This window comes from Apis cerana, linkage group LG14, assembly GCF_029169275.1.
Source record: "Apis cerana isolate GH-2021 linkage group LG14, AcerK_1.0, whole genome shotgun sequence".
In the NCBI taxonomy this organism is placed as follows: domain Eukaryota; kingdom Metazoa; phylum Arthropoda; class Insecta; order Hymenoptera; family Apidae; genus Apis; species Apis cerana.
In genome coordinates, this window is record NC_083865.1 from 4,581,760 (window position 1) to 4,594,038 (window position 12,279).

General features: G+C 22.8%; 2 protein-coding genes across 4 annotated transcripts; both read left to right on the forward strand.

Moving 5' to 3' along the window:
* Positions 1–56: 56 nt before the first annotated feature.
* Positions 57–7,000, forward strand: LOC108003167 (uncharacterized). Of its 2 annotated transcripts, XM_062085278.1 has the most exons (7): positions 57–496; positions 1,079–1,203; positions 1,720–2,924; positions 2,998–3,057; positions 4,878–5,108; positions 5,193–5,390; positions 5,453–7,000. In XM_062085278.1, coding segments are annotated over exons 2-7 (1,854 nt in total). In that variant the 5' UTR covers positions 57–496; positions 1,079–1,201; the 3' UTR covers positions 5,611–7,000. The 2 variants fall into 2 exon arrangements, with proteins under 2 accessions (XP_061941262.1, XP_061941261.1); XM_062085277.1 differs by lacking the exon at positions 57–496 and having other exon boundaries at positions 1,029–1,203.
* A 533-nt stretch (positions 7,001–7,533) lies between these two features.
* LOC108003170 (ethanolamine-phosphate cytidylyltransferase) lies at positions 7,534–11,802 on the forward strand. Of its 2 annotated transcripts, none has more exons than XM_017065299.3 (6): positions 7,534–7,746; positions 7,987–8,124; positions 8,292–8,471; positions 8,628–9,054; positions 9,137–9,357; positions 10,250–11,802. In XM_017065299.3, the coding sequence occupies exons 1-6, from the start codon at positions 7,703–7,705 to the stop codon at positions 10,344–10,346; spliced, it is 1,107 nt and encodes a 368-aa protein (XP_016920788.2). In that variant the 5' UTR covers positions 7,534–7,702; the 3' UTR covers positions 10,347–11,802. The 2 variants fall into 2 exon arrangements, with proteins under 2 accessions (XP_016920788.2, XP_061941267.1); XM_062085283.1 differs by having other exon boundaries at positions 9,910–10,335.
* Positions 11,803–12,279: the final 477 nt, after the last annotated feature.

Sequence of the window (12,279 nt, forward strand, 5' to 3'; positions counted from 1 at the left end):
TAGAGATGGCGTTGATTTCACAATTTTTCCTGTTTTGTCTTCTGTCATCTACTACTTTAATCTATGTCGTTGCGAAGAGGTTATCGAATATTTTCTTACTTATTCTATATGTTTGCAAGGTTTACAGACATTTTAATAAAAAAAAAAAAAAAAAAAAGAAAAAAAAAAAAAAGAATAATTTTAACTTTTATATGTATTTTTGTACAGTTTTTATTTTTATATATGCATTATTTGTGATTAGAAAAAAATCAAGATAATTTTTGTAAAAATCTTTGTTGTGTATTTTTGTATAATCTTGTTGTGTATTTTTGTATAATCTTGTTGTGTATAATTATATAACCTTTTTATTTATTTTATTATTGAACTTTTTAAAATTATTAGAAATTATTAAATAAATAAACTAATTTATATATAAAAAAATATACAAAATATATATATGTGACATGTAGAAAAACTAATTTGTATTTAAAAAATATAAAATATATACATCTTTATGGTATGTAGAAAAGTTAATTTATATAGTAAAATATCTATTATTGTGAAATTTTATTAAATAAATTTTAATATATCTTATATTTATTGATATTATTTAAAATTTAAAACAAATCTGTTTATTTTTATTTATCTTATTACATGAACATATAAACGAATTATAAATATTAAAATTTATATTAAATGAATGTAATTGAATGTATTGAGTTACATTTTTTGTTATATTACAGATTATGTTAATAAAAAATTATTTCTTATAAAATTTTTGCTGAATAGTTTTTATTTATAAATTATAATAATAAAAAATAATAAATTAAAAGTTTATTTATAAATTTTATTTTAATATATTTTTTCTTTTAACATTCTGTACTAATATTAATAATTTCCGGTATTTTAATTATATTTCGTAAAATATTTACTATTAATATTTAAATTTTAATATTTAAAAAATAAATAATATATTTTATATGTAATTAATATACATCTTCATATATATTAAAGTAATAATACATAAAAAATAGTAAAATTAAAACTAAAATGGAACTATTTTCTGATATAATACGACGCCATGATATTTGTTTCATAGATTCTCTTCGAATCGTGTAACGAGTAGAGCATACTTTTCCTTGATTCTGATCATTGGTTTGTGTTTCTGTTAAGGAAAATCTTTATAATTCTGAATTTAAAATAACACAGATTTTCCTAAAAAATGTAAGTTATATGAAATTTTCATTAATATTGTAAAAAAATATTAATTTTCTTCGAATTTCTTACTGACATTTAATGTATATGATTGACTGTTTTACTCCATATTGCTTTTATATTGATGAAATTTTTGCGTTCATGATGCATAAAAGATTTTTGTATTTTTTTTTATAATAAATTGAAAAAAATATTAGAAGAAATTTTTAATATTAACAATTTTTCATGATACTTTTTAGAAATGTAAGATATATTTTTTATTTTATAATTATATTTTTATAAAGTGATAACACGTGTTCAATGTATATTAAAATTTAATTTAATTCGAAATTTTAAATATGAATAAAAAATATATTAAACGATTAATTAAAAAAGAAAAGGAATATTCTTTCATGATAATGCTGTTTTCAATTGATCATATTTTATTTGATATTTGATATTTTATTTGATATATATATATATATATATATATAAAATCTGTAAATATTATTTATATATTTAATCACTAATCATTTTATTTTAAAGGGCATATCGTGATCGTGAACGTAATGATAGAAGAGGAGGAGGAGCACGTGGTGGAGGCCGTTTTAATGGTCGAGATGGAAATAGTGGAGGTGGAAGATTTAGTAGTAATTCCAATAGAGATAGTAATTTTGGAAACAATAATTTTAAAAACAGACAACCTGGAGAACGGTTACGGAAACCAAGATGGGATATGAGTACATTACAACCATTTAGAAAAGATTTTTATCAGCCACATCCTAATGTTACAACTCGAAGTTCACATGTAGTTGAAGCTTATCGTTCTGATAAAGAAATTACTGTGAAAGGAACAAATGTACCAGGTCCAAACATATATTTTGAGGAAGGTGGATTTCCAGATTATGTGTTAAATGAAATTCATAGACAAGGTTTTGGAGAACCAACTGCAATTCAGGCACAAGGTTGGCCTATTGCTTTATCTGGACGTGACATGGTTGGAATTGCTCAAACTGGATCTGGAAAAACATTGGCATATATTTTACCAGCAATTGTACATATAAATCATCAACCAAGATTAAATCGAAATGATGGACCTATAGCTCTAATTCTGGCACCAACAAGAGAACTTGCACAACAAATTCAACAAGTTGCATCAGATTTTGGTATCTCATCACAAGTAAGAAATACTTGTATTTTTGGTGGAGCTCCAAAAGGTCCTCAAGCTCGTGATCTTGAACGAGGTGTTGAAATTTGTATAGCAACACCTGGACGTCTTATTGATTTTTTAGAACGAGGTACAACAAATTTACGTAGATGTACATATTTAGTACTTGATGAGGCTGATAGAATGCTTGATATGGGTTTTGAACCACAAATTAGAAAAATTGTAGAACAAATACGACCTGATAGACAGACTCTTATGTGGTCTGCAACATGGCCAAAAGAAGTTCGTAATCTTGCAGAAGAATTTTTAACTGATTATATACAAATTAACATTGGTTCTCTACAATTAGCTGCTAATCATAATATTCTCCAAATTGTTGATGTATGTGAAGAATATGAAAAAGAGGGTAAACTTATGAAACTTTTAGAAGAAATATCAAATGAACCAGAAAATAAAACTATCATTTTTGTTGAAACTAAGAGAAAAGTAGATGATATAACACGTGCAATTAATAGATATGGATGGCAAGCAATTGGCATCCATGGTGATAAAAGTCAACAAGAAAGAGATTATGTATTAAATCGTAAGTTCTAATTAAGATTCCTTTTTCTTTGTGCTTAAACATATTCTGCTCAATACTAGAGAATTTATTTCAGAGTTCCGGAATAGCAGATCTGCCATTCTAGTAGCTACAGATGTTGCAGCAAGAGGATTAGGTAAGAATCTGTTTACACATGAGTGGGTATGATGTAAGGGTCAGGCTGCGATGGTTATTTCACATTTGTGAGAGTTGTATAATTGTGATGTGGCAACGGATAACGGCATGTGCCAGACTGATTGACATTAGTCCTTTCTTGGTGTGAATGGAAATTGTTTAAAAACTGCAGAGGTCCAGAATAATCAATTAATACAATTAGTGATATAAATTTTTTTTTATTTTGTTTAGGATATTTTAATTGATTTCCATTAACTCATTATCCAGGAATATACTATAAAATCATATAAAAAAGAAGTTAATGTTATATTATTCTCATCTTTTCAGCATAATAATATTGAAGAAATATTTTATAATTTTAATTTTATCATAGTTTAGATGGATTTTGACATACTTTTAATTTCTAATAATGATATTGTATATATTAAAATAATATTTTTCTTCAATCTATAATAAAATTCAATTTATTAATCTTATTAAATAAATTTATTATTATTTTAAATTATGAATTACATTCTAAAAAAAAATATTAATTTTTTTTTACTCTAAAATATATTATGTAATTATATTAATATTAGTATTAGAATAAAAAGTAAGTCAAAATATTTCAGCAATAAAATTAAATTAGGTAAACAGGTAAGATGATAGAAAATTCATGTTTTTAAATTTTGTTCTGATTAAGAAAAGTCTTGTCAGTCTGGTATTAACGTGCTGTTCTATGTGTTTTCAGAGGCACATGCGACGGAGTTTTATCAATGATAAGAACTCTGGAGAGCTTGCTTTGGAATATATAATTGAATGGGGCGTGACTGCTGGTCTGTCCCCGCGCAACAAGCTAACCTAACGCTGTGCCTCGGCTCACCGTGCCACTTGAAAAACACACTCTCACTCTGTACCTGCGACGGTCCAAAGTATGGAAGTTATAGAATTAGGGTATCTAGCATACAAGGACTACTGAACAGGATAAATGTTGTACCATTTACATTCTTAGATTAGAAAATAGGAAATGGATAGGAAATGGCATTACTTTGTTTTGCAATGTTTATAAAATTAAAAATTAAAAAGAAAAATTTAATATAGATTTCCAAATGAAATAAATATATGTATATATATATATATTGTATATTATATATATGGATGATATAATATTTATATGTATATATATTTATCTCATTTTTTTATTTTTCTTGAAAATATATTATTATATAAAATAATTGATTTTACAAAATTTAAAAAAAAAATTTATGAACTTTTAACATTGCAAAATAAATGTTGATGTTACTCATACAATGGAATGCATGTGGGGTTGATCGGAGAATGCACATGTTGTCCAATGTTCCAACCTCACGGAAGCAATACGCAAGGACCAAATTTTGAAAGACCAGCACAGATCCATACTTTGGTGCGGGAGAGAAGGGTGTGAAGTTACTAAGAGTAAATATACAGCTCACTAACGCATAAAGTGAGAATTCCATGAGAACCATCTGAGCTCTGATTCCTCTACATTTCCAAAAATGTATTTACGTTTCCAGCTTTTGACAACCACAGGTAAATAATATAAAAATTTGCTCTTTGTGGTCAACTCATTTATATATTTTATATGAAAATTATAAATGGAATTAAAAATCTTATAAAAGTTAATAATAAAACTACATATAATAAGAATAATAATATATTTTTTAATTTATAAATAATATTTAATTCCATTTATACTGTACATATGTTTACTAATGCTTTATTAATTCGCTTTGTAAGTTAATTGAACCACAAAGACATAAGTAATTTTCGTTTTCGATGATTTTAATTTTTAATGTTATGTAGATGTGGAAGATGTTAAGTTTGTGATAAATTTGGATTACCCGTCCAATTCGGAAGATTATGTACATCGGATCGGACGTACGGGACGGTCACAGCGTACCGGAACCGCGTACGCATTTTTCACTCCCGGTAATGCACACAAGGCTAGTGACTTAATACAAGTTTTAGAAGAAGCAAAACAAGTTGTAAATCCTAAATTATACGAATTATCGAGAAATCCAGGCATTTATAAAAGTATGCTTTAATTTAATTTTAATTAATCAATTTATTTTTATATTTACTTTCATTGTATTTTATTTTCTTATATTTTTACTACAGGAGGTCGTTATGGAGGACGTAGCGGAGGTGGCAGTGGACGTGGTTCTGGAGGCCGCGGTGGCGGCGGTTCACGAGGTTCGCGAGGAGGTCGTGATGGAGATAGAGGTGGAAGATTTGATCGTTCTAATAATGGTAGTGGTGGAGATCGAGGAAATAAATGGAATGGCAATAATAGCAGTATGACTTCAAATAAAAATTGTAAGAATTTTTATTTTTTGCATTTTTTATGTATAGTTATTAAATAATTTATGTCTATTCAGGTGGTATGGGAAGTGGCAGTTATAATAGTAAAGTATTTTCTCAAAACAATTATGGTGGAGGCTCTGGTGGTGGTTCCAACAGTTATAGTCAAAATGGTGGATATGGAGGAAGCGGGGGAGGAAGTAGTGGCAGTAATTATAGACAAAATGGTTATTAATTTTAAAATAATTAATTTTAAGAAAAACTTTTATGTAATATAGTAAAAAAACAAGAAAGAAACAGAAAAATATTCTATTTCATTAGAACATGTTTTCTATGTAGTGTAGTTTTTATCATGACTAAACATGTTCTGTTCAAATAGAATATTTTTTCTATATAACGTGCTTCTTACGCTAACTAAACATAAAGTAGAATAAAATTCACGTAATAGCGATTAAAACAATATAATTAAATGTATTAGAAGATTTAGATTATGATAATTTAAGGATATTAATAAGCATTCTTTTTTATAATAAAAAAAAAAAAGAAAAAAGAAAAAAATGTACATGTAAATGTAATAGCAGATCACATTACTGCTGATTTTTAACTTCGATTTTTGCAAATATAATATTATTTTCATGGAATTTTATGCTTCATTGTTTGAAAATGTTAGATACTTAATATAGATTAGAAAAAAATAAAAACGAAAATTTAATTATAAAATATAATAAGAAATAATAAAAAATAATGTTTTTTTAAATAAAGGAGATTAAGAAACATAAATAATGAAAAAAATTAATTTCAAAACAATTAGATTAATAATAATATTATAATTTGTGGTAATTATAAATATTGTTTAATTTACAGAAATTCGATTCTTCTGTAAGTATTGACATAAATTGTAAATGCATGAATTATTTATATCATTTCAAATATACAATACATTGCACTGTATTAAAGGGGTATAAAACTCTATGCATTATAATATTAAAAATTTAATAAGATAATATGAATATAAAATATTTAAATAATTTTAGATAAAATTCTATATATATATATATATATATATATATAAATATATAAATATATATATATTTATATTTATATATAGATTCCTTATTCAGAAAAAATTGCATTCATTAAATTTTTTATTAAATTTAAGGGTATTATATTAAAAAATCATATTACTTTGAGATATTGTTATAATTATTATATTTTTCATACGTATTTTGTCAAAAAGAAAAAAAAATGATTATTACATTTAACATTAATATCGTTCATAAAATATTACAATGATATGTGTCGTTGTGAATGATTAATGTTAATGCTTTAAAAAAAGATATTTATCATTTAAGATAAAGATTTATCATATGATCCAGATCAGAATCTATTGATTCATTCCAATATTCTCTACAATTACACTTTAGCGATATTATTAGAGCTATAACTGCCGATTACGTGTGCCTGTCTAATTATTTTTGCGATAATAGAATTCACATTGTAACATCATTAGTCATTTATCATAGTATTTATCATATAATATATTTATGTGTAAATTTCAGTGTTTTATAACTTTGCGTGAATATATTTTTTGATGTTAAATAAATTAAAAGATCATTAGATCAGAATTCTACGTACAAGATATTAATATCTTATCAATAGTAAATTTTATAGATCTGAAATAATCGTAATATTTTTATATTGTACAATGTTGTCTAATAAATAATGAAATATTCCATTTTCATTGTAATAATATATTATGTCATTATACTATTGCGTTTATTGTATTTCAAATTTATGTTTAAAATTACATAAAAAAAATTGAAAAAATATATTAATTTTAAATTACGTAATTTATAATAAATTTAAAATTTATATTTTAAGAATAGGAATATAAATTTATTTATGAAATTAATAAAATTTAAAAAAATCCGTAACTGATAAAAATTATTTGGACTTATTATATTGAATTGTAAATCATTTTATACGTTTAATATATATGAATATCAAATATTATTTTAAAATTATTTTAAAACTATTCAAAATTTAAAAATATCTTACAATTGATTTCAATTATTGGATTTCTCTTTTTAAATATTTAATATCTCTTATAAATGTCTAGAGAGAGAGAGAGAAATAAAAGGAGTGGGGATATTATTGAAAAATATATGATGTGTAAGCAATAATGTGGATTGACGAAGCAAGCACGCAGTATCTTAGTGCTTTTCCAGATTTGGTGGAGTGTGTATCGTGGTTATCGATTATTTATTGAGTAAAAAAAAAAAAAAAAAAAAATTGTTTCTTATATAATAAATACAATTTTCTTCATTATGACAGAAAATCGTAAAGAAGTGAGAGTATGGTGTGATGGATGGTAAGTTTTTATCAAATTATAACCTTATTCTATTTATCTTAAATTTCACATGCTTATTATTCGAAATTGATACATGATTATAACTTTTTCTTAATTGAATGATGACATAATCATTCATGAAAAATAAAAAATTATATGTATAACAAAATTACGATATTTTTTTTAAATTAAATTGACAATGATGTGATCTATATTTTTAAATAAGTATAAATAAATGTACAAGAATTTTTTTCAATACAGTTATGATATGGTACATTTTGGCCATGCGAATTCTTTGCGTCAAGCGAAAGCATTAGGTGATTATTTAGTTGTGGGTGTACATACAGATGAAGAAATTACTAAACATAAAGGACCACCAGTATTTATGGAACAAGAAAGGTATGATTTTATTGCAGTAAAACAATTTATATTTTAAATTTTAAAATTTTAAAATTTTATATTTTAAATAATTTCTATATTTTTTTTTAAATAATATGAAAAAAATTCAAATATTTTTAGAATGATTTTTAATTTATATATGTTGTTGTTTAATATATTTCTATTAGATATAAAATGGTACGTGGTATTAAGTGGGTAGATGAAGTAGTTGAAGGAGCACCTTATGTTACAACTCTGGAAACATTAGACAAATATAATTGTGATTTTTGTGTTCACGGTGATGATATTACTATGACAGCAGATGGTGTAGATACGTATCATTTGGTTAAAGCAGCAGGTCGTTACAGGTATAAATAGAATAATAAAATAATGAGACAGAGAAAGAGAAAGAGAAAAAGAAAGAGCTTTGGAATAGAGCTTATTAATAATAATAATCAATAATAATAATAATAATATAAATTATACATAAATAAAATATATATATAAAAATGTAATTATTGTAGAGAAGTTCAAAGAACAGCTGGTGTATCAACAACTGATTTAGTAGGACGTATGCTTTTAATGACACGACAACATTTTAAACAAGGAGATAGTGAATATAGTGTTGATAGAGAACCCAGTAAAAGCATGGGTCAAGACAGAACAGCTCGAAGTCCTTGGACAGGTTGTTCACAATTTTTACCTACTACACAAAAAATTATTCAATTTAGTGATGGAAAAAGTCCACAACCTGGAGACAAAATAGTTTATGTAGCAGGAGCATTTGATCTTTTTCATGTTGGTCATTTAGATTTCTTAGAAGTTGCAAAAAAAGAAGGTGATTATCTTATAGTTGGACTTCATACAGATCCAGTAGTTAATCGGTATAAATATGGTAATCATCCAATTATGAATCTTCATGAAAGAGTACTTAGTGTGTTGGCATGCAAGGTAAGAAATAAAATTATTAATTAAATGATTAAAATAATTGAATTATGACATATTTAAAATTTATTATTTGATTTATAAATAGTATGTTAATGAAGTAGTAATTGGAGCACCATATGAAGTTACTAAAGATCTTATGGAACATTTTGATGTATCTATTGTTTGTCATGGTCAAACTCCTATCATGCCTTGTGAAGATGGTTCAGATCCATATGTTGAACCTAAAAGACAAAATAAATTTAAATTGTTGGACAGTGGTAATGATATGACAACAGAAAAAATTGTTGAGCGTATAATTCTTCATAGGTATGTTAAATAATTATATATTATATAATATTATATGATTAAAAGTATTTTATTAATTACAATCAAAGATTTTTAAATTCTAAATTAAAGTTATATATAATATATAAATTTTATATTAATTTATTTATATTTAAAAATAAAAATTCAATAAAAAAAAATAAAATTGAAATTATAATGATTTAGAAAAATTAAAAATGAGAAGAATAAATAAATAATAGTAAAAATAATTTTTATCATTTTAAATAATAAAGATATTATAAAAGTTGTTTGTTTAAAAAAGATTTGTTTAAAAAAGATATTTATATTAGAATTATATTAGATGATAGATTAATTCTAAATATAAATTTTTTAAAATTATCATTCAATAAAAAAGTATTAAATATTTAATAATAATAATATTATGTAACTTTAATGAATATTCAATTTTATTTATTTAAAGATATAAATATCTTTTTGTTTTATATATATATATATATATATATATATATACACACACTATTGATACAAAATTGGTAATAAAAATATACTGTATACAGTATTTTATCTTCCTAGGTCAAATGAACTATATATGATAATTAAGAACTTGAACAACCGTTGACCTGTTACCATCTTGCATTTTGTAATTGTTCATTTAATTTGTAATAAAAATTCTTTTTCTTTATAATTTTTTATCATTCATCTATTTGCTTTCATAATGGGATATGCAATTTTGTATTTATATATATAAAAAATAATAGAATTCACAGATTCATCTTGTAATTATTTCTATCTATTTATAATTTTCATATGTGTGTACTTTTTATAAAAAAAATTAATTTATAATCAAAAATATTTGCATATCCCAAATATTTAAGATAAATTTACCATGTTGTCACATAGTCCTTAATTACAGGTTGGAATTTGAAGATAGAAACTTAAAGAAAGAAAAAAAAGAGTTAGCAGCTTATGAAGCCTTTATAAAATCCCAGAAAAAAGAAAGAACTGAATAATTTTCTCTCTATATGCAGAGTGTGTGATAATTATATTTTATGAAATATATATTTGTAAATATGATATCACACTAATATTTAAATTATTTAATTCTATTTGGATATACATTTATAATTATACTAAATATTTAAAATATTAATATATAATATAAGTATATATTAATATTTTATAGAAATATTATTTTTCATTCCTAATGATTCAACGATAAAAACAAATACAACGATAAATGTATACAAAATTGTGAATATTTGTATATTCAAATATTTTTAATTAAAAAAATTTAGAAAATTTTATTTTATGTTGCGATGTTATAATTATGCACATATATATATTTGATATAAGAATATCATTAAAAAGTTTTGATTATTACAATATTAACATCGTGTATATTTGAGATAAATATAGAAGAAAATTAAATATCAAAATATTTTGACATTATGTAAAAGTGTAATTCTTACAAAATTGGTTTTTATTTACGTATTTTATATTTAATTTTTTATAGTGGTTTTATCATAGTAAAAATAGTAATTTTTATATTAAATGTTTTTAAGTATTTTTAAGTTTTATAATGCAGCTGCAGTGCAGTTATAATAATTTTATATAATTTTTTATCAAAATTTATCAAAAAAAATATATATATTTTTTAGAAAATGAGAAATTTTAAAGAAATACCAATGTTATAATAAATTTTATAATTAATTATAAAAAAATATAATTAATTAAACAATTTATTTATTATATTATTTATTCTATGAAATCCATTATAATTTTGTATATTTTTATAAAAATGAATTATATTTTTTTGATTTATATTTTTCTATGATATTCAATTGTGCAATATTCATAAAATCTTATTATATATATAGAAAATATTCTCAAATATAATATTAATTATTTTTGTCAAATATAATATATTTAATACGAATGAACAGTGCATACAAAAAAATGTACATTTAAAAATATAAAATGTAAAATAAATCGTAAGTGCCACATTTTATAATTATATAAATATTATATTATATTATTTTTTATTAATTATTATATTATTTGAAAGTAAAATATTAACCAAAGATATATTTTAGTCATATACGTGATATAGAAAAGATCTATTCTACATTTTTATTTTTGATGTTATATATTTGTATCGAAGCATATTTAAAATTTATTTTCTATGTACTTTATTTACTTTTTTAAATTAAAATTTATTATTATAAATATATTTTTATTTGTATGTATGTATAAGCGCAATTGCACAGCATTATAGCATTCCATATTACGTATTATATTCGCAATAATGTAATAAAATAATAGGCTATAAAATATTGTGATATGGAATGGTTGATTTAATATTTGCCATCAATTTAATGTATCTAAAAGCATGACATGCGTAAATATGTAATAATGTTTTATTTTGCAATAAATAAAATTATTATACGATCGTATTAATACAATAAATATCTTATCGTATTTATTTATTTATACATATAGTCGATTAAGTAGTTTAAAATTAGAATTCATAAATGATAAAATTTCACATATGATTAATATGTCTCATTATGTTTACATATATATACATTGATTCAAACTGTCTTATCCAAGAAAACTTGGTTCATTTTGATGAATCCATATTGGGATAGGTAATAAATTATTCTATAATTAGTAACTTAATATGATTAATCTAAATTACTATTTGAGATTACATATGCACTGTTTCAGGTCACGTAATAGCACTGCACGTTTAATAAATTTATCTTGAAATAATAAAAAAATAGTTTCATAAATAATAAATATATACTTAACGTGAGAAAAGTAAAATAATTTTTCGTGCAATTTGCTATATAAAAACGTGCAAAGTGAATGATCAGTTAGAAAGACAATAATAAAAAAATTTAGTATTTCTTAAATTTGTAAATTACATTTGTCTTTTTATAT